Source organism: Berghia stephanieae, chromosome 1 (assembly GCF_034508935.2).
Source record: "Berghia stephanieae isolate SIO BIC M18660-M18661 chromosome 1, UCSD_Bste_1.3, whole genome shotgun sequence".
NCBI classification, from domain to species: domain Eukaryota; kingdom Metazoa; phylum Mollusca; class Gastropoda; order Nudibranchia; family Aeolidiidae; genus Berghia; species Berghia stephanieae.
In genome coordinates this window covers 19,338,723-19,366,222 of record NC_088360.1, presented here as the reverse complement: position 1 = coordinate 19,366,222, position 27,500 = coordinate 19,338,723, and the positions used below count along the sequence as shown (strand labels likewise).

General features: G+C 33.5%; 2 protein-coding genes across 2 annotated transcripts in view; one reads left to right on the top strand and one right to left on the bottom strand.

Annotated features, from left to right (window-relative positions):
* Window positions 1-27,500, top strand: part of LOC144970012 (cap-specific mRNA (nucleoside-2'-O-)-methyltransferase 1-like) — a 425,811-nt gene that overhangs the window by 290,258 nt on the left and 108,053 nt on the right. The window lies entirely within an intron of this gene.
* Window positions 9,153-27,500, bottom strand: part of LOC144963214 (lysosomal-trafficking regulator-like) — a 93,486-nt gene continuing 75,138 nt past the window's right edge. The window contains 16 exon segments of the mRNA XM_078897079.1: window positions 9,153-10,951; window positions 11,802-11,876; window positions 13,553-13,709; window positions 14,386-14,626; window positions 14,892-14,990; window positions 16,296-16,429; window positions 17,328-17,523; window positions 18,224-18,397; window positions 18,773-18,990; window positions 19,898-20,038; window positions 22,458-22,614; window positions 23,144-23,210; window positions 23,857-24,104; window positions 26,457-26,609; window positions 27,033-27,091; window positions 27,478-27,500. The exon segment at window positions 27,478-27,500 is cut by the window's right edge and continues 39 nt beyond it. Of these exon segments, the coding sequence (XP_078753205.1) occupies window positions 10,816-10,951; window positions 11,802-11,876; window positions 13,553-13,709; window positions 14,386-14,626; window positions 14,892-14,990; window positions 16,296-16,429; window positions 17,328-17,523; window positions 18,224-18,397; window positions 18,773-18,990; window positions 19,898-20,038; window positions 22,458-22,614; window positions 23,144-23,210; window positions 23,857-24,104; window positions 26,457-26,609; window positions 27,033-27,091; window positions 27,478-27,500 (2,278 nt within the window). The 3' untranslated portion in view covers window positions 9,153-10,815.

The window sequence follows — 27,500 nt, the reverse complement described above, 5'->3', positions numbered from 1 at the left end:
TACTACTATACTACTACCACTACTACTACTACTACTACTACTACTACTACTACTACTACTACTATACTACTACTACTACTAATACTAATACTACCACCACCACTAATGATAATAATAATAATAATAATAATAATAATAATAATAATAATAATAATAATAATAATAATAATAATAATAATAATAATAATAATAATAATAATAATAATAATAATAACAGTAATTGTCACAGTAAAGGTTGTTCACAATTATCTTATTAAATTTTATTTTATTAAGAACTGAATTCATCTCACTCCAGTTATATTTCGGTAGGCTTAGATAAACTTTACCTTCTAATATTAGATCGTCTTTCCTTTTATAGCCTTCCCTCGAATTAATTTCTAATTAGTGAATACTTTTCGTTCTACATTCTGTCACGTAGCCACTTATTATAAAAGCTGATAGGTCTAACACTCTACACTCACTTCTCTTCACAATCTATGCCGGACGGCCAGTCCTCTATTCCTTCTATATACTGGAAGATTTTTATCTTTTGGGACTTTGTGGATATTATATATCCACCATCAAGACGCCGGAGCTTTTACCTTTGATTGTATAATCTTCAAGGATCAAACCTGAGCCCGCTGTCAAAGAACTATACAATAACCCTTACCAATTGCCTGGAAGTGGAATTTTACGAGCCCGAGCCTGTTATCAGAGGAATATATCATCCAAGCCTGTCAACTGCCTGGAAACGTAAACTTACGAACCTGACATATTATCATAAGTTAAGTAATATATTCACATCTCTATTTGTAACTGCCACGATCACTGTTTATATCTTTTAATTAAATTTCATCATTATTTTTATTTCATTGTAAACAAATCGTTAATTGTTTTTCATTTATAGTAACTAGTAAATTCTGGGGCCTCATTCTACATATATCTCTATGCATTGTCGAGTAGCTCTTTACTCACTTGAGACCATGACAGTAATAATAATAATAATAATAATAATAATAATAATAATAATAATAATAATAATGATAATGATATGATAATGATAATGATAATAATAATAATATGATAATGATATATAATAATAATATAATAATAATAATATTAATAATAATAATAATAATAATATATAAAATAATAAATAATAATAATATATAAATAATAATGATAATCGACTTTCTCGGCTGCTTGATAGATAGCAGATTTTATTAGGATATTGGGTTTTATGTTCATGAAGTAAAGGGGGGGGGGGGAGACTCAATGAATGTCTATAACTATAATGGTGATGATATAATAGCAGCAGTGTCGTAGTTTTTAAAAAAATCGTGAAATGTTCCATCGATAATCTATCCAATATACCGATAGATTAAGGTGGGCACCAAATTTGTCAAAAGTCTTAATTTAGCTTTACAAGTTTAACGGCGCTTGAGACATCCAAATTTAAGTCATTTATTCTGCGTCTAAGAATAGGATTATAATATAATGCAAATCACAATTAGCTTTGGAACATAGACTCTACAACACTTGAATTAACAGATGCTTGCGACGAAAGAAGACAAAAAAATACCCTGCAAAAACAAGGGGGTGAGGGGCGGGGGGGGGGGGGTAGTTCCAACAAAATCTCATCAGCTTTCTGTTATTAGTTATGCTTGGTGACTTGCTCCCCCGGAACAAAAAAAAAATCGAAAATTTAATGCAAAGTATATCTTATTGAAAATATAACAGATAAGGTTATTAATCTGAGGGATGTACAATGTATCTACTTTACTGACTCCTTACCAACTATTTTCAGAATTTTACTTTAAATGAACGTCTTACTCATTCAACACAAAAATAGATTTTTCAAACAGATTAGCAACGACTAACAAACTGAGCCTGCCACTGTCATATGCATATAACAAAAAAACATAAAAATTTATATTGATTTTAAATTAAAACTTAGCACACACACTGCCTTACGATTCAACGCTAAAATATATTATTTTAACATTGTGATTGTGATCAATATATACAAACATATATAAATAAAGGCTTTTAAAAGTGTTGGTTGTATTGGTGGCTGGGGTAGTGTGGTGGTGGTGGTGATGATGATGATGATGATGATGATATGCCGTTGGTAGAAGCGATGATGATGAAGATAAATTAGAGACATGGGTGATGAGGAGGCAGTTATGGTTGACGTGATGGTAGTAAAGCAACTGATGTTGTATTGGATTCTGTTTTTTGTTTGTTTGTTTTTTAATGGTTTTACGGCTTTTGCGACAAATTTACGTCATTCTAGCGCCAGTTAAAAGGAAATGGGAAATTTTTTTTTTAAAAGTGACAGATTTACGATTAAAAACACACGAGAAAAAGTAAGACAAGCAGGAGGGGTTAAAATCGGGAATAAATGTCGATTCCAAGATAACGCTATCAGTGTACTTAGTTTGAGATCATCTGAGTCTCATCCAGACACAAGCACAGGTCCCCACTAAGACGAATACACTCACGTGTTTAGAAACCATTATAATATATTTAAAAAATGTAGCAGTACAAAATAGAGAGATGATTTACAAGGGAAACATATCATCTCCCAAATCGATAACTATACATTTGACTGATTCCCTCCCAGTCAAGGACCCAAGGCAGGGCTAGGACAAAACTAAGTAATAGCATTCCAAGACAAAGACAGAAAGCAACTCGGAAAACAGATATAGATAGTTCGAAGATGACGTCACTCAAGCCTTTGTTGTTATATTTTGCCATCCGCGTTTGTGAGTTATTCTCACTGAACTGTATTAACCAGACTATAAAAGTTCATCGTTACACATAGTTTTGTGTGTTCGTCCGTTATACTTCCGGATGGCAATGTTATGAGCTTCTTAGCCAAGCGCATACTATCTATGGGGGAATAGGAGACAACACGTGATCTCCTGCCCACCAAGGGAGGCCAAAGACCTGACCCTGGTATTGGATTACGATTATATTAGTGTTTTCACATCTTATTCTTATTGCTGATGACGTAATGATGAATTCTGTTCCATTCGTTGATAGAAACTGACACAATTGGACAATCGTTTGTGTATTTCTGGTTATAACACAATTAACCAGTAGATTTTTCACCAATCAAAACATGGAATTTGTGACACACCCTCATGCGTGGTCGGACAAACATGGTTGTTTATATACAGTAACGTGAATGAATTCGACCCCTCTCTGATCATTGTTATTGTTTTTATATCGCCAAATGGGTGACTAGTTATCACACGATTTTCTCTATCAGATTATGAACGTTTAAATTTACACATATAGTTTTCTGTGTTAGTGCTATTGATCAGGCGATAGATTAGTGGGTATTTTACTTAAACACATACCATCGATAGTAAAATCTGTGTAGTTTGCTGTGTCTACCAATCCCTACCTTTGTTTACATTATGACGATTGTCCGAGAGGCGTGGTTATCTACCTGTCTATTGCCTAAAACATCCCACAAATGATCGATTGAGGACAGCTCAAGTGATCGTGCTGGCAACGACAATATTACAACTAGCTTCCCTTGCCAGAATTCTTTGTTGATTTTGTTTTTATGGGCTTTACGGCGTTTGCGACACTATTAGGTCATTTCAGTGCCAGTAAAATGGAAGATGCTAGAAGAAAAGTTGTAGATCTGACGTTAAAAGCACCAAAGAAAAAGTAAGAGAAAGGGAACTGATTCAAACAAGGAGCACGGGATTACTCGTGCAACCCGCCGATGCGACTATTCTGAAAACACCATCCAATTACAAGTATGAATCCGATGTGAAGGATGCATTCAAATGTCAAATTACAATATTCTCAAAACGTATAACTATAACAGTACACAACAGAGATAATGTACTATAAACTTGACTGTCTCCCTCTCAGCTAAGAATCCCCGCCAGCACCAGGAAAAAAAATCCGAGCAATCTCGAATTCAGAAAAAAAAATAGAGAGCAGTATGGAAAGGGAAAAAAAAAAACAAACATATAAAAAACAAACAGATATACGGGATAGAAGACACAGCGAAGGACCACTCTGCCCAACAGCAAATATTCTTTGCATCTTCTGGCGATGCGAAATCAGGGCATTGACATGTTGGAAAATTTTGACTTTATTGAAGTCAGATGGTTAACTCCAGGACCTATAGGAAACTCCACATTCTCTCTCTCTCTCTCTCTCTCTCTCTCTCTCTCTCTCTCACACACACACACACACACACACACACTCAGTGGTCCAAACCTTCAATCACAGTCATCAGTCTCAAATACCAATAAATAATAACAAATGTAGGTAGAATTTGATAAGTTTTTAATTTCTGGAATGCGTAATGTAGTGAAATGTTCAAATATGTTAAGTAACCGGATGACAGTGAATATAGCATAACTTAAGATTGCAGCAGTCTTTTGCAAGGGAATTTAAGGCCTCTTAAAAATAATACTAACATTTTTTTTATATGAAAGGGCTATGGGCGATCAATTCATGAAATGCACCAAATTTCTAGAAATTCTTATTTAATGTAATGCTTTAAATTTCAAAAATTTCTAAATAAGTAATTCTTTAAACAATCAAAAAAAAAAAAAAGGCTAAATAAGGAAAAATCTAATTTAAAGTTTGTTTGCAACATTTTCCCTAAATAAAATATGCAATCCATGCGGTTAGAGTCCTCCGAAAAAAATAATCTGACATTTAATATTTTCTGTCCCTTTAACTCACTCAACCCTAACACCGACTATATCCGTAGTTGAGCCGGGTTACGTTCACCCCATGCCTATCTATTACATTTTTATGAGACAAATTATAGGCGTAGTATCGAAGCTAATATTTTATATTTTTACACGGTAATGATAGTTGAATAAAACTATCTATGTACTTGCTCATTTTTAATACATTTTTCCCATTTTGAAAAGTAGCAAAAATCGGTAGGATTGAGTGAGTTAACAAGACTGCTAAAATCGGCATCCACATAAACAATTACAGATAACCAAAAAAAAAGGATTATTTCCTGCAAGCAGATTTATAAGTAGTGACCGGTACCAGTTCTATGGATATAATGAGTAATACTGATTGACTTTTGGATTTCACATATTCTACAACGATGGTATATATTTGTCGATAAAAATGTTCATTTATGATTGTGTCAATACATGACATAATCAGTCGGACGGTGAATATTTTGGATTTCAATTATTTATTTTTTTTTCATTTTCTGAAAGAATATGCTCCCTGGAGCATTTTAATCTTTATTTGAAGTAAATCGGGTGATTTTTCATGAAGTTATGGTCAGATGTATGGGAAAGGTATCCAGTAACTTTTCTCAAATTTCATACTTTTACAACTTGACTAGCTGTAAAAAATATTTAGAAGTGAAATTAAGCTTTGATATTTCCCGAAGATGTACAAAAAGGGTTGATTTAATCATTTATGACAAGAACTCATTTCTGATAAAAATTGACCGTCTAACTAAACTTGGCAATATCTCAGTTCAAACCTTTTCACCATCCGAAATGTATAAAAGGCACTGAGTATTCATTATATCATTAAGATAGTTTTATAGCAGAATAATTACAATGTGAATTTCCAGCTAATCTGGAGCACATAATTACTTTTTAAAATAAATAAATATATATTTATATTTTAATATGAAGATTAGAAAAGAATCAAAACACAGCATTCTTACTTTATACCATCTGTTCTAAATAAAGAAATAATAAACAAAACAAAAAAAAAAAATAATAGACATCTTCTAGAATCCACATATTGCTTACATCTACACTATAAACCGTTTCATTAACAACAAACGGCATGTGCTGCTTTGTGGTCTCATGGTATGACACTTGGCTTCAAATCTGTAGGTCCATGGTTCGAGTACAGTGCGGCTGTGGCAGCGCAAAGTTGAGGCCTTGTTATAGGTTCTTTTCTCACATTCTCTCACTATATTCAGGTGTAAAATGAGTGCCTAATAATAATAAGATTACCTTATGGGTGTTATGTGTTCTCCTTTATGTCAAAGGTTACCATTTGCTTGGGACCCATTTTAAAGCGCCTTGTGCACATTTGGTGGATATTGCACTAAATAAAAGCTCAGGATTTTATATTTATATTTTTAATTTCACAACTTAACAAAATTGAAAGCTTGGGGCTTCACTGTAGTCTGGGTCACGTGCCTGTTTCTACTCTCTTAGTGAAAACAGTGCGATATCGAGTTATTGTTTGTTTTTGTTTTTATTTATTTTACAGCGCTTGCAATTGCAAGATATTTAAGTTTAAATCAGCGCAAATAAAAACTAGAAAATGGGATACAAGTAAAAAAATAAGGGTAGAAAAGAGAGGTCATGAACTACAATATTGATGTTTGTTTTGTTTTTAAGGGTTTTACGCCGCTTGCAACACATTAAGGTCATATCAGCGCCAGTAAAAAGGAAGAAAATGGGATAGTAAAAAGTTCTAGAATTACAATTAAAGCGCCCAAGAAAAAGTAAGACAAAGGGGAACTGAGAACAAATAGGGATCAGATGTAGATTCCAAGAGCATACCACCAATGTACTTAGTTTGAAATCACCTACAAGTCTCATCCAGACACAAGCACAAAATCCAACAAAGAGGAACACACTCAAATGCTTACATTATACATTCAAAATAAAAATAATAATACATAACAGAGAGATGATTTACAAGGAAAAAAATATCATCTCCCAAAACAATAACTATGCATTTGACTGTTTCCCTCCCAGCTAGGATCCCGCCAGTGCCAGGACAAAACCAAGTAATCTCATTCCAAGACAAAGACAGAAAGCATGTTGGAAAACAGATATAACGGGATAGAAGACAGTGTGTACCTCCCTGCCCACTATGGGAGGTCAGGATCCCCACCCAAAACTACAATATTGATAATCTGAAAAAATAACCAAAAAAAGTAAAATATTCAACAATAAGATGCACTTATGTCATTTGTTTTTGGGTGTTTTTTTACAACGCAGATCATTGTAGCATCACTAAGTGGGAAGACGATAGGTCAATAGGTATTAGATTTGGAATTCAGTTGACTTACAGTCGTCACTGAAAAAGTAAGACGATGAGGCGATTTGAAATGAAATTAAGAAATAAGCACCCAATCAAAAATATATTTTTACTAAATAAAAACATAAAATGGAGAGATGATTCCCTACAAAAAATAAACCAAAAAAAAAAAAAACCCAAAAAACAAACAACAAAACAAAAACCAAAAATGTCTCAAGCCAACATTCCCCTCATCTTATAGGGATTTCCACCTAGAGATGAGATGTTTTTGTTTTTATGTTTTTAAGGCTTTCACAGAGCTTGCGACACATTTAGGTTATATCAGCACCAGTATAAAGAAGAAAATGTAATAGTCTAAATATTCTAGATCTAAAATCAAAGCACCCAAGAAATAGTAAGACAAAGGGGAATTGGTTCAAATAGGGAACAGATGTAGATTCCAAGAGCAAACTATCGATGTACTTAAGTTTGAGATCACCTAAAAGTCTCAACCAGGCACCAGCACAGGATCCAACTAAGAAGAACACACTCAAATGTTTACAAAATACATAACTAACAATACATAACAGAGAGATGATTGACAATGAAAAAAAATATCACCTCCCAAAACTATAACTATATATTTTATTGTTTCTCTCTCAGTCAAGGACTCCAGCAAGATAAAGACAGAAAGCAACTCGGGAAACAGGTTTAAGGGGATAGAAGACACAGCGTGACCTCCTGCCCACCATGGGAGGTCAAAGGACACCGCCCAGAAAGATGAGATGAAATCATCTTTGAGATCAAGATTTGGAAAAGGGGAGAGAACTCTATTTTAATTCTAAAGTTAGTGAAGAACAGACTCTGCAAACTTTCATAAATTGAAATCGAACTGAATTTTCAATTGAAAGACTTTGTGAACAGTTTTTTTCTATACATACAAGCCAAGCAATAATGGTCTAATAAATAGAATTCATTTAAACGTATTATCAATTATGAAACTTAGAAGCAATAATGTTATACATGAACTAAAACATACACAAAAAAAATAGTATATATATAGCTGTTTAACTGTGTTATTAAAACAAAAAAAATAAATATTGGAATAATATGCAACCAATTCATTACAATGAAGTTCAAAGTCGGGAAAATAGGATTCATTTCTCTACAAATTATTGCTTTGTAAATTTTGATTTTCACTTGGTTGGAAAAATGAATGGCACTCTGTATCAACCAGTTGACTTCTGGATTCTGGAAAAACTCATATTTAAAAATTTGGCCAGAAAACTCGTCCTTCAAATATAGATCAATGTAAATGACCCTTCTCTTTGCAAAAACTCTCAAACCTGGGACTTTGCCCAGATGAGGGTCATTTAAATCGATTTATATTTGAAGGAAGAGTTTTCGGGTCAAATGTTTAAATACACGTTTTTTCTAGAGTCTGTTGTTTTGTTTTGTTTTTAAGGGTTTTTACGGCGCTTGCAACACATTTAGGTTGTATCAGCGCCAGTAAAAAGGAAGACAATGGGATAGTAAAAAGTTCTAGAATTACAATTAAAGCATCCAAGAGAAAGTAAGACAAAGGGGAACTGGGAACAAATAGGGATCAGATGTAGATTCTAAGAGCATATCACCAATGTACTTAGTTTGAGATCACCTATAAGTCTCATCCGGACACAAGAACAAAATCTAACAAAGAGGAATACACTCAAATGCTTACATTATACATTAAAAATAACAAATATACTAATACATAACAGAGAGATGATTTACAAGGAAAAAAATATCATCTCCCAAAACAATAACTATGCATTTGACTGTTTCCCTCCCAGACAGGACTACGACCAGGCCAGGAAAAAAACTAAGTAATCTCATTCCAAGACAAAGACAGAAAGCATGTTGGAAAACAGATATAAGGGGATAGAAGACAGTGTGTACCTCTCTGCCCATATGGGAGGTCAGAATCCCCATCCAGTTTCTAGAGTCTGACAGCTAACTGGTTAATATGGAATGATGAAATAATGGTGAAAAAAATTGTGAAATTGTCGACTTTACAAAAATATACAATCTATTATGTTCATATTAACACTATATTTATATATACATATATATATATATATATATATATATATATATATATATATATATATAATATATTATATATATACATATATACAGCTGGACCGGCGATAAGGCGTCTCGTCATGTCACAAAAGTCAAGCAATGTTAAGTGTGGTCAGTGGCTGGATGTATGACAGTGATCGTGGAAAATTCTGGTCCGGAAATTGTATCCTTGGGTAAGGCACTTAATACCACATTACCCCATTCGGCTCAATAGTGAATGTGTACCTGGCTGTAGGCAATGATAGGTATTGTAAGAGTATTAATAAAAACAGGATGCCTTACAGGCAACTTGTACGGCATGAAATAGAAATAAGGCTTCACACAGCTTGCCGGGGTAAGAAATGAAACACCACTGTGTAGAGCATTGAGCATATATTGAGTAAATCTATGGAAATGCTCTATATAAAATATTCGTTTCTATCTTTTATTTTTAAACATTCAGAAATGAATTGAAGTGACCAAGACGCATAATTAATTAAATTACAAAACGGATTTATATGGGGAGTGGGGTGAACAATTTCCTGAGAGTTACTGGGTGCATAGTCTAATAACTGACATAAGGGACAATTCATAAACAAAAAACTTTGTGAATAGTAAGTATAACCTTAGTTTATACATTTTATTATTACAAATCAGTGAAAAACGTTACAATCCTCATGGATTATTGAAAACGGTAGCAATCATATCAAACCATAATTTGATATTTCAAGTAATCTAAAGAGTATATATTCTTATACATAATAAATATGGTGATATGTTTATTATCAAAGAATGTAAAAAAAAAATCCTCTATATTTGAACATTATTCATAGATCATGTTTTGTGTAAATGAGATAGATCTACACTAATATGTATCCATTTATATTGCCATTTGAATATAACAAGATGTAAAGAGTTATCATTGAAATTAATAACATAAAGACAAGCGATTAACCATGTTTTAACTTAATTCTATAAATCTTACATTTAAATCATGAACAAATTTTCCTGCCACAAAATCCCATATAAATATTCATACCAAGGACAAGGACGGCATTTCAATTGTGAAAATCAAAGCAACTTTTTAAGGCAGTCTTTTAAAACAGTGAGAAATTCACAAAATGAATAACATAAGTCAACTTGAACATCAATCTGTTTATCAATTAGAATATTTATAGAAAAAAATAAATTAATATGAAGGCTTTCGATGATCATATTTCATAAGAACGGGGTTTAATACTGAGATCAGATATCTGGGTGTAAATTAAAATTGAAAAAGTTATGACATGTTCTCAATTTGATCAACAGACAGCATTAAAATAACTAGATTTATTTCATTCAACAAAATTCACCATTGAATGAGAATTAATTCCTGACAGAGGAATAATTACAGAGAGAAAATGGCAGTGACATTGTATCTACACGGCTATGACTTTGATTACTCTCATTTTGCCAAGTGATCTAAACAATAACTTAAGACTATAAATAATAATGGTTCAAATGTCAGAAATGGAATGATAACAAAGATGCACTAAAATAACTCAATGTACATTTTTTTTAAAAAACTGCTAACATTAACAATTTTCATGAGGAACCAACACCCCCATCCCCCTTCTTTCCTCATGCAGAAAATAAAATGATGCACATAGAAGCACAAAAATGAAAAAAAAAAAAGCAATGATTTGTAAGTTATTTTGCATTCAAAATGAGACAGGATAATCCCTTTTACTCCAGGTTACTGCGAACAGGATGAAAGTAAGCAGTGTGGTTCCGTAACGCCTTCAGGTCTTTGTCCCAGAGAGTGACGACACCGTCTGATGACCCAACAAACATGTACTGGGAGTTGGCAGAAAAAGCAATACTGGAGAGAAGAGAAGAGATCATGAAACAAACAAAAAATCATTTGCAGTATGGATTATGGATTCATTTTTTAAATACTTTGAGTCTATTATCAATGTAATTAATTGCTAAAACAATTTTTAAAAAAGAAAAAAAACAAAAAACAAGGCAAACTTAAATAAAGCCTATATCTGCTATAAAATGGTAGCCAATGCTTGAATTTACCAAGAAACAGCAAAATTTAAAAAAAAAAGAAAAAAGAAGAACGCCTTTACAACAAAAGCTGCTAAATAATAATAATACATAAACAACAAAAACCCAGATCAACTATTGTTTCAAACTAAAATTAAAACCATGAAAGATATAATAATAATAATAATAGTAATAATCATAATAATAATAATAATAATAATAATAATAATAATAATAATAATAATAATAATAATAACAATAATAATAATAATAATAATAATATATACTTTATTCATTTAAAAAAATGGAAATTTGGTTACAGACATGGCATGCATGAAAATGTATAAACACAAAGTTGAGAATCTATAGCGACAATGTATACATATATATATATATATGCAAATGCACAAAAATTGTAAAAATATACAACCAAGAACCAATAGCAACACTTTATATATTAATTTGATAAATTGAGATAGGCCATACCTCTGGCCTTTAGTCCGAATTTGTGTGTGTGTGTATATTTAAAAGAGTATTTAATTTAAATCACAGTTGCGCGTTAAAAATTAGAACACCATGTGGCAAAAATGAATTTAGGTGACCCTGATGTGGGTTTATTTATAAGTTTACATGATATTTCTCATACTTTTCATATCAAAAATGTTTATGGATTGCCATACCTCACAATAGGCTTTAAAATCTGGACATCTTTGACAATATCTCGGAGAGGGCTCAGGTCCCAGCTGCTCCACATCCTAGAAAAGAATTTTTTAAAGTTTCAAGTTTCAAAGGTTTATCTTTAGGCAATTGCCAATAAATATAACTCATACATGAACATGATATTTCCAAACAACAAATCAAAAAAAGGGAAAATCAATAATGAAGCAAAGCAGACAATAATAATAATAATAATAATAATAATAATAATAATAATAATAATAATAATAATAATAATAATAATAATAATAATAATAATAATAAAAATAATCGTAAAATAATACAAAATTTTATTTATCTGATTAATTGTCTAATAGATTCAATTATCGATAATCAAATAACATTTGAAAACAACGCTTGACTTTGTGGTCAACAGATACAACACAAACACTTCACATTTCATTAAAAACAACATGAACTATGACGATGAGCTTTGCTTACATATAATCTAAGCATATGTCAATATAGGAAAGAGACATATAATTAAGCTTAAAAATGTAGGAGGTTGGGTGTCCCATTCATTGGAGGGTATTACGTGCAAAACAAAAACAAACTGGTATGATAATATATTTTATGTAATGGAAATATGGTTCCATATGGCCTACTGAGGGAATAAATGAAACATTGTGCAGCGCATTGAGCATGGTTCATCTATGGAAATGCACTATATAAATGCTTATATTTATTTTACTTTCATTTAAAGTTCCTTTCAAACAGTTAAGCCTTCTTAAAGAAAAAGATCACAGATTCGTAAATATTTCAAGTGCACATATGGTCTATTTTCTTAAGTTGGCACTTCAGATTTCAATCGCCCAATTTGATTAATGTAGGAATGAATAGCCACACAAAAGCATATAAAAATGATGAACCCAGGGAAAGGATGCACTGCTAAACACGATAAACATTTCAAATCAAATGGCTTGCTAGGATCTTATGAAAATAAGGACATCATGAATCTGAAAATACATTAACTCACTCAACCCTAGAAATTTTTGCTACTTTTCAAAATTGGAAAAATGTATTTAAAATGAGCATGTACATAGACAGTTTTAGTCAACAACCATTAACATGCAAAAACAAAAAAAAAAAACAAAAAAAAACATTAGCTTTGATACTACGCCTATAATTTGTCTCAGAAAAATGTAAAAAATAGGCATGGGGTAAAAGTAACCCGGGTAAACTACGGATATAGTTGGTGTTAGGGTTGAGTGAGTGAAAACAGTGCATACAATGTTGCATTTAACCTAGTGAGGTCCCAGGTTCGAGTTTTTGCCAAGATACAGATGGAGAATAAAAATTTTGCGGACAAGTGGTGGATAGCTCAGACAGTAGAGCCACGCTTTCCCTGGCCAGGTGGAGTTGTCGTAACAGTAAGGTCGCAGGTTTAAGCCCCCATCCCCTGCTGCGAAATTTTTATTCTCTATTGTCTTCTGGCATCTTCCTACTCACTTCATTTCTTGTTATTATCAACATAAGTGCCTGCTCCACTCACTTTTCTGAATTAACAAGTTAACAGCCATACTCCGGAAATTTGGCCAGAAAACTTGTCCTTGAAATATTGATCGATTTAAATGATCTGCATCTTAGCAAAAACTCAAACCTGGGACCTCACAAAGTTAAATGCAACATATTTTATGCACTGCTTTCAATCACTCAACCCTAACACCGACTATATCCGTTATTAACTGGTGAATCACTCGTTTAGTCCACTAACCTGACAGCACCAGACTCCAGTCCCCCAGCCACCACGTTGACAGATCGACCCTCTGGAGCACTGGAATAAGCCAGGCAGTTGATGATGTCATTAACTGTCCTTGTGGCAATGCTAGTGCCATTCACTGAATGAAGCTGAAGGGAACATTTCTGTTTGCCTGAAATAAGTGAGGGGAATGCTGTTTAGTTCTTTTTTTCTTTTACATGAGATCAAATTGTTTTCTATGTTTACCTTATATATTATCTTAAAAATTGATTGTAATACAATCCTACAGATTGTTGTAGGGACTATACTGAAAAATATATTTATAGGATGTATAAAATGTATGCCAGGTTGAATATTTTCTAAGCACTGTTAAATATATCTACGTCAATTGTCCTTATCTCAAAATGTGTGTAACTTAAGACAATGAATTAATTCTTACAAGAGTGATATGTACCTTATGCAACTTAAAATATTTTCATTTCAAAACTTGTATATTTAACATACTCAGAGACACAACTTACTATCTTTAATATCATCATTAACATAGTCATTATTATTATTATCATCATCAACATAGTCATTATTATTATTACCATCATCATCAGCATCATTATATTATTTATATTATTATTATTATTATTATTATATTATTATTATATTATTATTATTATTCATTATTTATTATTATTATTATTATTTATTATTATTATTATTATTATTATATTATTACTATTATTGTTGATGTTACTTTTATCATATCGTAAATATTGTCACCATTACAATCATTTTTGTTGATTAACCTGTCGCTAACATTCACAGTACAGTCATCATTGCTTTTTTACACTTACCTAAAACACTAACACTGGCAATGTCTCCGAGCGTGTCGCTGACAGCCACAACACTGACACCGGATGAATGGGTCTGAATGGACCGGACATAGATGAGTCTGTTGAGATCCCAGACGATGCAGGTGTGGTCTGCACTGCCCGAGACCACGATGCTGAAGGCCTGACAGACCACGAGACAATTGATGGCACTTGAGTGGCCGTACAATGTCTTTTTTAGACTGCGGACTTGGAGGCTGCTGGGCTGTGATAATGAATACAAATGACAATATGGCATTCATTTTTTTTTATTATTATTATGAACTTAATATTAATAATAATAATAATAATAATAATAATAATAATAATAATGATGATGATGATGATGATGATGATGATGATGATGATGATGATGATGATGATGATGATGATGATGATGATGATGATGATGATGATAATAATAATAATAATAATAATAATAAGAAGAAGAAGAAGAAGAAGAAGAGAATTAGTATTACACACATTCTTACCTTGGACGAGTTGTGTGTCATGCTGTAGATATTGATGATGCCAGCAGTCCCTGCCATGAAGAGCAATCTGCAGTCGGGAACAGACTCAATGCACGTCACCTGTACATAGAAGTATGCAAGTTTACTCTATACTTACAAATTAAAGAAACAAAACAATCGCAAACAACATAGCCGGCATAACTTGTGCGGCTATGTGGTCTTGTGGTATGACACTCTCTTTCGGATCGGAAAGTCTTGGGTTTGAGCCAGCGTATAGTTGAGTCCTTGGAGAAGGCTCTTTACTCACATTCTCTCACCATACTCAGTTGTAAAATGAGTACCTGGCCGTTACCAGCGTTGTCTCTGATCAAAAAAATTTTGTAATATTGCCTAACAGGTGTCATGTTTTGTCCTACATGTTAAATGTTGCTGTTGGCCAGGGACCCCTTGTAAAGCGCTGAGCACGTTTAGTGGATATTGCGCTATATAAAAGCTCAATTTTAATTTTTTCACTTACTTTTATGTGTTAATCACAAATTAAGTTTATCATGACAACATGCTTAACTCACTAGAATTCAACATGAATGGAAATTGAACAGTTTGACTCTCCATCCTTATGAACTAACTGAGAGTTATAATAACAGGGATCGCGTAACTCTGGATCTATCTATGAGGTTCTAAAATATTTTGTTCTTCTTTTTTTTTTTTATATATAGGAAGGTTTGTAAAAAAAAAATATAAAATATCAAAATGAAAAATGAAAAATTTGAAATCGGGCACACCATCGGAAAAAAAAAAGTTTGAAAATGCGTCTACGAAATAGTGCTTTAGAAATTTTTGAAGGATAAAAATAAGCAGAAGGAAAAATACAAAATAAAAATCATAAAAACTTTTTTTTTTTAAATCAGGAGGTCTGAGGTTCGATTCCCAGTTGAGAGGACATGGTTTTTTCTTGTATTTTTCTTTTTGCTTTGACTGGCATTGCTTCACACACACCATTTCATATTCTTATTTTAAATATCAAGCACCTGATTTACCAATTATCAAGTAATCTAGTGTTAATGGTGTTTGTGATACAACACACCAACACAAAACAAAAGTGATTGTCTTACATGGACACTACTTTACACTAAGAAGTTTTCAGTGGTACATGAAACTATTTATGACCTTTTAAGAAATTCTAAGAAGTTTTATTTTTTTTTTTCTCCTGCTAGCACATTTCAAGGATTTATAGAGTAAAACCCTTAAAGTAAACCTACATTGATAAGTCTAATGATCATCATCATCAACAAAATCATCATTTTCATATCAAAATTGCTCCACATAATCAAACAAGAAATTTAAAAAAAACAAAAATACGCAAAAACCCAGAACAACAGAAGAAAGATAAGAAACAACGGGAATCATCGGTGTAAATATCAATACCTTTCCAGAACATGGTTCAGGGAGAAAGTTTATCCAAGGTTTCTCAGGGGAGTTTCTGATACGAATGATGTTATCTTGTAATCCCCAACTGACCACACCTGCCCACATGACTTCTGCTGACTGAGTTGATATATCTGAAAGAGACATTACTATGATGAGCATTCAATCTTTTCTGTTAATAGAACATATAAATACAAGAAAATGAGTTTTATATGAATTATTAATCAATAGTTAATGAAATAGTGATTTTTGCCAAGATCCCCTCGTTACATTCCAATAATGTTTCATATCAATAAAATAACATTTGCTTGGTCTTGAACCAATAATTTGTGTGTTACATTCATTCCTATTCACCCTTAACAATTGACTGTAGTGATTATTCAACCCCCTCATAATTTTTGCCGACCATATCATAAATGCAGCAAAGTTAAATAGAAAAGTATGCATCTCTCCCTATATGAAGGTAAAAATCACATGAAAGTAGATAAAGAGCAGAAAAGAAAAAAAAATAATTCTATAGCTATCACCATAGCGGAGCAAATCGAAATGCAACTGAAGTGGCGATTTCATTTTAGAGAGAGAAAGGTTAATAAGATAATCTATGCACCTCCCCAGGATATTAAGGTACACATCACATGAAATTAGATGAAACCATTGTTAAAATTTGCAGCTATGTGGTCAAGTGGTATGACACCCGCTTTCGGATCGTAAGGTCCTGGGTTCGAGCCTCGCGCTCGGCACATCGTTGAGTCCTTGGAAAAGGCTCTATACTCACATTCTCTCACCGTACTCAGGTGTAAACTGAGTACCTGGTCGTTAACAGCGTTGTCTTTAACAGCGTTGTCTTTGTCCGAAAAATTGTAATATCGCCTAACCGGTGTCATGCCCCGTCCTACTTGTTAAATGTTGCTGTTGACCAGGGACCCCTTGTAAAGCGCTTTGAGCACATTTAGTGGATATTGCGCTATATAAAGCTCAATTAAGAAAAAGCAATTTATAAAAAAAATACCTCTAGTCACCACTTTGACATACCTCGATTCTTTCCATGTAGGAGTAGAATGCTGGCCATTCGGCCAACTCCAAACACCAGGCCGGTGGGCAAGGCCACCATCTTGGAGATGACAAATGACCCTTTTTCCTGGACGTCAGCATAGACGGGAGTTGTAAGATCTGGGGAACCCAAATAGCTACCCCATCGTAGCCCCATGATGTTTGGGACTGGTCTAGGCTGGAGTGGGAGAAAATGAGAAACAAAATATATGAGTATTCTTGATGAAAGGTTAGTTTCAAGTTCACATTTTCAAGTATTTAATTATTGGCATAAGCAAAACTTTAATTAAAATCACAAATAGAAAATAAATGTCAGAAAAAAAATATTATAAAAACAGTGCAACATCTGCAATACCACTTGTCATTTGTGTTTAGATCACTAACTATTCCAGCCAAATAAAAGGGATTGTGATTAACCAGATTGTGATAAGTCTTGGTTAGTCATAAGGGTAGGGCAAAAGCTTAAAAATTTTTTTACCCCTCATGGCACTTGCAAGGTTAGAGTCAGATGCCCTCGAAATAATAATTTCCATAAAAAAGTTGCATCAATGTTCATCACATGTAGCTGCACTATTTTGGATTGGGGGATGGATTAAAGCTTGTCTTAGCTTTTGACCAACAACAATTTATAAAGATAAATCGAATAACAGTTCTATATATACGCATATCAAAGGATCAAAATAGATCTAAAAATCTTGTTGTAACAAGATAAATGATAAAGACAGATATTTGAGGAGAAAAATTATTGACCGTTGTGAACAACAAATACCATACATGCAATATATTTTATAGGTCAAAATTCATTTATCATACGTGTCCTTCACTAAATGAATGAATTAATGCTTCTAGTAAGCAATTAATTGAATTAAACATCTTACCACATAGGGTCTCCGTGCCTCATCTAATCCAGCCAGCATAGCCTGGGTACGAGCTATGGGATGTGGAGATTTGAACAGCTGCTTAGGTGTTTGGCCATATGTTCTTATCATTGTCAGGAGGGCTTGTCGTTTTACTGGGTCTTTGATTCGACTCACATCCACCCCAAAATAAGTCTAGTAATAATAGAAAATGAATGAAAAAAAAAATTGATATAAACTATTGTGAAAAATAGTGCTGCAAAACATTTTTGTCAATCAAAAATTAATATTAAAAAAAACAACAAAAAAAAAACAAAAACTGTATGGTTACATGTAAGAAGAAATGACGTCAAATTGTGTACAGTTCTAGATAAAAAGGACAAGCCTGTTTCAGTCAACCATCTGCCCATAAATCATTATCTGGGTATTTTCTCAAAGCCTTTCATAATGAAGTCAATTTGGAGTTTTGCAGTGATTTTACATTAAATTTTGATATCGACTTATCAAAGTTAACCATATCTCATAACTAAACCATCATGGTAAAAGTTTTCCTACTCCTACAAAACTTACTGAAGGATGGAAAACATTGATGGCCTTGACAGCCTCATCCCCTTTCTGCTTGTACCCGAAGACCAGATCAATCCAAGCGTGGAGAAAGGCTGTCACAAGTGGAGATTCCAGGGCCTGTCTGTGAATGAGGGCAAACAATCGGGGATCTCCATCGCACCACATTGGAAGGGTCACATCATTCACTTGCTCTCCATTTTGTCTCAGTCCAAAATCAAAACCTGGGTAAACAGACTGATCATAAAGCAATGTTTATGTGCGGCTATGTGGTCTAGTGGTATGACACTCGCTTTCAGATCGGAAGGTCCTGGGGTCGAGCCTCGCTTGGCGCATAGTTGAGTCCTTGGAAAAGACTCTTTACTCACATTCTCTCACCGTACTCAGGTGTAAAATGAGTACCTGGCCGTCAACAGCGCTGTCTCTGTTGGAAATAAATTGTAATATCGCCTAACAGGCGTTATATCTCGTTTTACATGTTACATGTTGCTGTTGGTCAGGGACCCTTTGTAAAGCGCTTTGAGCACATTTAGTGGATATTGCTCTATATAAAAGCTCTAGTGTGTGTGTTTAATTTATCAATACAGCCATGGACGTAGTAAACAAAAGTCTCTCTGAATCCGAACGATTGTTAAACATAAACGATACTGGATGAAATTGATTGAGGACGTTACCCCACATCCCATAACAATTGAGTCTGTACTATCACATCTTGTACATGCCCTTCTCTCATAGTAGAATGCAATATGTGTGTGTGTGTGTGTGTGTGTTGTGCGTGCGTGTGTGTGTGTGTGTGTGTTTGTGTAAATTATCATTAAACTATATCAAAATCTGTCATATGGTGTGGTGTGATATGACTTGATATTATTTATAAAGCAAGTACTGGAATTAGAAAAAAAAGTATTTTAAAATATGAAGTATGCTCTAATAGCAGTTGCAATTATCAATAGAGAGTTATGATTAACAAGTAACCATTATTATTATTATTATTATTATTATTATTATTATTATTATTATTATTATTATTATTATTATTATTATTAGTATCATTATCATCATCATCAGTATAATTTCACATATCCAACTAATCACAAATCTTTAAAATCTCTATAATTGACAAAGTTATCAAACCTTCATTGTTTTTCAGGAATTCTGGTAAAAAGTAGAATTCTGGTATCAACTCCTTGACATCTGTGGTGGATTCATAGCTGGACAGTCTCCATGTTGTACTCATGTTATGGAACGTACGGTCTGGGATGTCAAAGTTGCTGTCTGGAGATGATCAGAACGATAGTACAATATGTTAACTCTTTTGATCCTTATAGGAAACTGGTGTATTGAGAAATTAGATGAATTTGTAAAAATTACTAAAGATTTTTGAAATCTAAAAGCTATTTTTGCTATCCATAAATGATTAGGTATTTATATAAAAATCTGAGTTGCAGTCAAAATGATTAAAAAGTCTAAATGTGAATAATCTGATCAGTATCTGTATTAAAATATAATAAAATATTCAATTAAATTTTTTAAAATCCAAACATCTGACGACAGATGTCTATTGTGTGGTAAAAAATATCTATTGGAGTTTATAAATCACTAGCAAAATCTAATAATAATAATAATAATAATAATAATAGATCTTTATTGTCCACAAATATGGCAATTTGTCATTTAGTTACACTTGTCATAACGTTATATGATAACTATAACATTGAACAGACACCTCACTCCTACCCATTCTCTCTCTCCCTCTCTCTCTCTCTCTCTCTCTCTCTCTCTCTCTCTCTTCCTCTCTTTCTTTCACGCATGCGACATACACAACATCAACATTTTCATTTCATTTTCAATTCGTTACATTCTTGGCAATTCAACACCAAATATTATCATCATTATCAATTGGTCACTTCATCTAGCCTAACATTAAACAAATTAATCAGTCAATCAGTCAACGCATCAATCCTTGGTTTTGCTGTACCATATGAAATATTCAACATTTTTATTGCTGATGGAACGAACGTTGATTTATACTTGTTAGTTCCACATTTAATCTGACAAAAACTTCTCCCAGATGGCAAAATATCAAATTCATGGTATAAAATATGTTTTTTTATTGTTGGTAATTGAGAATGCTTTCCTTTCTATTGCTTTTCCATGAATTCTTTCTACTTCATCAACAGGATGGTTTATTATTTTTGATGCTTCTTTGTAATTCTAAATCATCATACAATGCTTTATATAATATTAAGCGAAGGATAGGTCTTCAATCAACAAATCGCGAAATAAGATGAAATTAGTGGTGCACTTTTGTGTCGGAAAAGTAAACAAGGCCGCCGCCATTTCGATTTCCTTGAGACAAAAACATTGATACGAACGATTTTTCCGAGGATTTGAAGCAGAACTCTAAACGTTAAAGTTTGAAGTACATACCATTCATTAATACGAACAATCATACGTTTAATACGTAAATGAGTGAAACGTTGCCATGAAACAAATAAATATCAAAAGAATTCATCACATAGGTGTAACTCTATTATTACCAGCTGGCAAGCTATACGCTTTTGACAGAAAACAATTATGCTGAAAGATAGTCAAAAGTCTAGCAATAACATTATTTCTACAGTGAAAATAAGCCTTTCATAATGAAGTCAATTTGGAGTTTTGCAGTGATTTTACATTAAATTTTGATATCGACTTATCAAAGCTAACCATATCTCACAACTAAGCCATCATACATTGGGTGGCTGCCTTATGACTGGAACTGTAAAAATGTTCAGTAAATGGACAAATAGCAGATGAAAAATAAAATGCAAAGCTTTTGAACTTTTTTTGAACTTAAATTCTTAATTGAATATCAATTGTGATTGTGGAAAATTCTGGTCCCGGTGTTATTTCCTTGGATAAGGCACTTTATAAACCCAACTCAGGTGTAAATGACTACCTGACTAAAGGCAGTGGCACATATTGTAAGAGTGTTAGTACAAAAAAAGATGCCTAACAGCGACTGGTACTGTATGAAATGGAAATATGGCTTAATATGGCCTGTTGGTAGATAAATGAAATATTGTGATATGCATTGGGCGTAGTTAATCCGTAGAAATGCGCTATAATAAAAATGTTCATATTCAAATATTCATATTTATATCAGAGGGTTGTGCGTTAAATTAAATGAATTTTTCCACTTAACCAAACACCTCGCTGAAACAACATATTTATCCATAAACTAGAGGTGCCTAAATGAGCCAATAAAATGGAGAAAAAGACAAAGTGAGTAAATGTGACTAATATATAAGGGAACAACACTAAACAAACAATGTCACGACAAAGGCCAAGGGCCATAACAGTGTTTGTTTCGTCTTTTTCCTTATATATGAGTCACATTTACTCACTTTATCTTTCTCTCCATATTTATCCATAATACTGAAAATGTTCAATGATATAGAGAAACTAAATTAAGATTCATGATAAATTCTTGCTTTCTTCTAAGCCTCTCCAACTCTCTCTCTCTCTCTCTCTCTCTCTCTCTCTCTCTCTCTCTCTCTCTCTCTCTCTCTCTCTCTCTCTCTCTCTCTCTCTCTCTCTCTCTCTTTCTTATTTTTTCCTATCTTTCCTTTTTTTTAAATTTCCCCTTTTTCTTCCTAGGTCAGGGTATGACATTTAGAAATGGTATCAGAGTGTTAAATTTCATTCTCACCTTGGTAACGTAGGAACATTTTGGTGAATGGAGGCAGGCGGACAAGATAATGTAGGACAGTGCCACTGTTGGAGTAATGGCTGCCATAGTGAAATGGGGCCACATTCATCATTGTCTCCCCTTCTGCTTCTAGCTTACGATTCTCCATACTAAGAAACTGTTGTGAAATGATTACAATATTTAAAGGATGCATTTTATTATGGGAATGTACTCGTACATAATCTATTTCAACTATTATGTTACACCAAAAAAACAAACAAAAAAACTCAAAACAAACTGCGGAGTGCAGCAAAAGTCTATTGCTTGCTATAGCATATCCTGCTGAAATTATTTTGTTCAATTTGGCAACATTCAAGTAAAATAATTTCAATAAAAAAAACAAATATATAATTTTCCTTGGCAGGATCTCTCCAGTCATGTGACTATTTTTATTTTCCTCCTTCAAAAATATTTACCAACACTATTAGACTGAATATTACTATTACTCAACATTCATTGAGTAAATGAAACTCAAACCATTATACTTCAAAGCACAAAAATGGAAGAAGAAAAAAAACAACAAAAAAAAAAACCCAGAAAAAAACAAAACAAAAAAAAAAAAAAAACTTCTCACACTGCCCCCTCCCCTTCCTCTACAAAAAAAAAGGATTGTAAAATGAATGGTGGCAAAACATAAATATGAGTACCTCATAATTGTCCTTGAACCTTTTTTCTTTGGAAACGTCTTGAACAGCTATTGGCTTCTTCAGATTTCTGTCAGGAAAGTATGAAGAATTCATTTTACCGTATTAACAATCTCCCCTTATCTCTTCGTGATGTCCCTATTGAACTCGCTTTCAGGAAACACTTAAAAACTTATTTATTTCGAGAATTCTTAATTTATTAGTTATTTTATTTGAGCAGACGATGATCACAGGATATGTATATATATATTACTTTATTTTTTAAATATGTTAAATAGTTGGATGGTGGAAGGTTTGTGTGTGTGTGTGTGTGTGTGTGTGTGTGTGTGTGTGTGTGAGAGCGAGAGAGAGAGAGTTAGAGAGCGAGAGAGACTGGGAGTGTGTGAGAGAGAGAGAGAGAGAGAGAGAGAGAGAGAGAGAGAGAGAGAGAGAGAGAGAGAGAGAGAGAGAGAGAGAGAGAAATTTGAATGGATTGAAGTTATTGTTATGCGCCTAGAGCTTTATTGTATAGAGGAGTGGGCGCAATATAAATAAATTTCATTATTATTATATTATTATATAACAGCAGTATCAAAAGTGATGATTCAACAATTTGTTTTATGCCAGTTCATTATATACACTTATGCCTTTCTCCAAAACATGCCAATGAAACAGGGCATTATTGCAGTAATAGTATTATCCAAATACAGGCCTTCACATATCTTCAACAAACATACCTGTAAACCCTTTCGTCAGTCAGGTTTAGAGTAAGACTGTGATAATCCCTAAGAATGTAAGGGAAAACAGGATACTGCATGAGGTCTGTGTAACTCCGACCTGCCAATTTGTTGAGATGCATCAGGTAGTCATAATTGGTTATCTCCCCTTCAAGCCACGCCTTTTGGACTTCTGACAAAGACTCTCCGCTGATCAAGTTGGGTAACTCTATAGAGCTATGGAGTTGGGTGTACAACTCATCTCGATCCTGAAATCAAAACAAAATAAGATTTAACACTGAACAATTAAATGAGTGTTGAAATCTAATGGCCTGTAAATATAGATTTAAATCTAATAATATGATTTTTAAAAATAATTTTCGACTGTGGTAGGAATAGAGCATGCTGCTACCCAACTCAACTTAGGTGTATTTGACATTTATTTATCCTTTAAATAACTGAGTTGTTTTTATGTTTTTGAGGGTTTTACGGCACTTGCAACACATTACGGACATATCAGCGCCAGTAAAAAGGAAGAAAATGGGTTAGTAAAAAGTTCTAGAATTACAATTAAAGCATCCAAGAATAAGGGAGACAAAGGGGAATTGGTTCATATAGGGAACAGATGTAGATTCCAAGAGCACACTATCAAAGTACTTAGTTTGAGATCACCTAAAAGTCTCATCCAGACACAAGCACAGGTCCTCACTAAGAGGAATACACTCAAATGTTTACAAATTATAAATAATACATAAACAAAACATAATACAGTGCATAAAAGAGAGATGATTTACAAAGAAAAAAATATCATCAAAACTAACTATATTTGACTGTTTCCCTCCCAGCCAGGGTATCCGGCCAGGGCCAGGACAAAACCAAGTAATCTCATTCCAAGACAAAGACAGAAAGCATGTTGGAAAACAGATATAATGGGATAGAAGACAGTATGTACCCCACTGCCCACTGTGGGAGAATTAACTGAGTACTTGACTTGGTGTTGCATTGCAGAGCAAGCTGCTTAAATAGGCGTTTCTATTACCAATTCGTCAAGTGGGCCCTATGATTGGATCAACTAATCAAGACTACACACTTGTCTATCGCATTGTTGGCCCCCCAGGAAAACGCGACTGATGCGGCCGCAGTGCGGCCGCATAATTTGCCACTTACCGCAATGCGGCCGCATAATTCACCTTTTACAGCATAATTATGCAAAATATGTTTTTTAGCGTGAATTTATGACCATTCATTGTATGAAGAAAAATGAAAAAGTCCGACGATGTTCCCAAATACGTGACAGTGACTTCCCTCTAACTTTGACAGCCAGGGATTGACTTTTTAAGAGAGGTCCCATTTTTCAACCCCGCTAAGCTGCTCCTTTCTCCACCTTGGGATCAACTTGAGAGCCTCACAAAGCTGAAAACTGTACCCGAGGAGGAGATCAAGAGGTACACCCGGCAGCTTGGGCCCCTCGCGGTGAAGAACTCCATCACCTCTTCTGTTGACGTGCCACATTTTTGGCAGTCCATTTCTGATGAAGTGCCCGCTTTGGCTGCTTGTGCCAAGTGGTACATATACACCACGATCAACAGCGCTGATACTGAGCGCAGCTTTTCTGTTTACAATCTGATATTGTCAGACAGGCGCAGGAGTCTTAGCACAACGTCTCTACGACATCTGGCTTTTCTGTGCTACAACAAAAAATCAAGTTTTGAATTTGCGTTGTAGTTCTTTAATTTTGAATTGGTTAAATGTAAATAAAGCAATGGAAAAATTTAGACAGCGATTTATTACTTTTTTCTTGTTTTGCATAATTTGTAATTTCCCTTGCATAATTTGCCTCCCCCCCCCGCATAATTTGCAATTTCCCCCGCATAATTTGGGATATATTTTTGCATATTTCCGGGGGGCCAGGCATTGGCTATAAAGATATGGCAACACAGAGCATCATATCATTTGTTCGTCTAAAAGAAATTATACATGTTTAGTCATGTTTGTAAGAAAATGAATTACAATATCATATGACTTCAATGTTATATGGAATTGTGAAAAGAACTCTACCTGTGAACAGGCCAAATGAAGATACATTAATCCTATTCCACTATACACTACAACACATTATACAATTTCATGAAACGTGGCATGCAACGCAAATAAACCATTGAATCGCAACATGCACTCTCATTTATCATTTGTTGCTCATCGAAATGGTTAAAGTATAACATACTACTGTATAAAAGGGAATGGTTGGTGATAGACTTGATGTTACTATTTGTGAACAGGCCTTTTTGTTTTTTCATTTTCATGATGATTATATTCTTGTTCAACTTAACAAGGATATCTATCCTTCTGATTTCTTGATGAAGAATTAAAATCATTCCAATTAACCGATATGTGCTACAATTAACCAGTTGAAATTATGTAGAAATAAATTCTGTCACATCACATATCTTCCGATTAAGCAGCTATTACGATAAAGCTGCATTCCAAGTATAGACTTTGACTATTTTTGAAGAAATTTGGTTTAAAAAAAATCAAATTTGAATGCATACAGTTTGGAACTCACAGTGATATTGAGAGGGACTTTAAGTGTAGTTTATTTATTCCATGACAGCATTTCTCACCTGTGTACTTTGGAAAGCCAACAAGAACGTCCTGCCACTGATGAGGAAAATCTCCAGGCCAATATCCTGTAGCTGGTACCATCTTTTGTGGAGTTCTCTGATGTCCGTGTGGGGCCAAGTGATTGACAGCTGGTCCAGATTGCCCAATAGAAGCTGACAAAAATAAAATCACGTAACAAGGTGTTAACTCGTGCTTTTTGAGAAGGAATAGCCTTCACATTAAATCAAAACATAAAAACAAAACATCACAAAAAAGGGAGGAGATGGGGATAAACAGATTAAAAAGGCATTAAATTTGTATTTATAATTGCGGTCATCTACTGGGATTGATTTTTGCACAGATGACGATCTTTTAATCATTGATGATTCTATACAATTAAAATTTCCATAACAACGAAAAACAGTATTTCAAATAATCAATTCTATAAATGTATTTGATTGTGAGAGGTGAATGAAAACAACAAAATGATCCTTCCCATACCCAAGAGAGGGTAATAAATATCTAGGATGCAAACAGGAGGTAATTTAAAGCAAGGGAAATATGTTCTGATATAATATTTCATGGTATGTTCCTACCTGGGTGTAATTGGTTCCTGTAATGGCCCCATCGGCCACAAAGAATAATGAAACTTCACCTGGAGAGCATAACAACAAATAACATAAATTTGTTTACTTTTACATATTTATTGATCTTGTTTCGAAGATAGAAGAAAAAAAGAGAGATAGAGTGTAGTGTCTCAATTTTATTTTCCAAAAGATTTATACATACTTTTGAACAAAACAAGTTGAGTGTACAACACTTTGTCAATCCAAAGTGTAAATTAACATAAACATTCAAAGTTAACTCAACAAAACATAATAAATCGGTAACTTCTATAAACAATATGAAAACATAAATACATATCCAGCCAATCTAGTGATGACGATGATGATGATGATGATGATGATGATGATGATGATGATGATGATTAATGATGATGATTATGATGATGATTATGATGATTGACAGCTAAATACTTACCAACTAACAATTCTCCTTTGCTC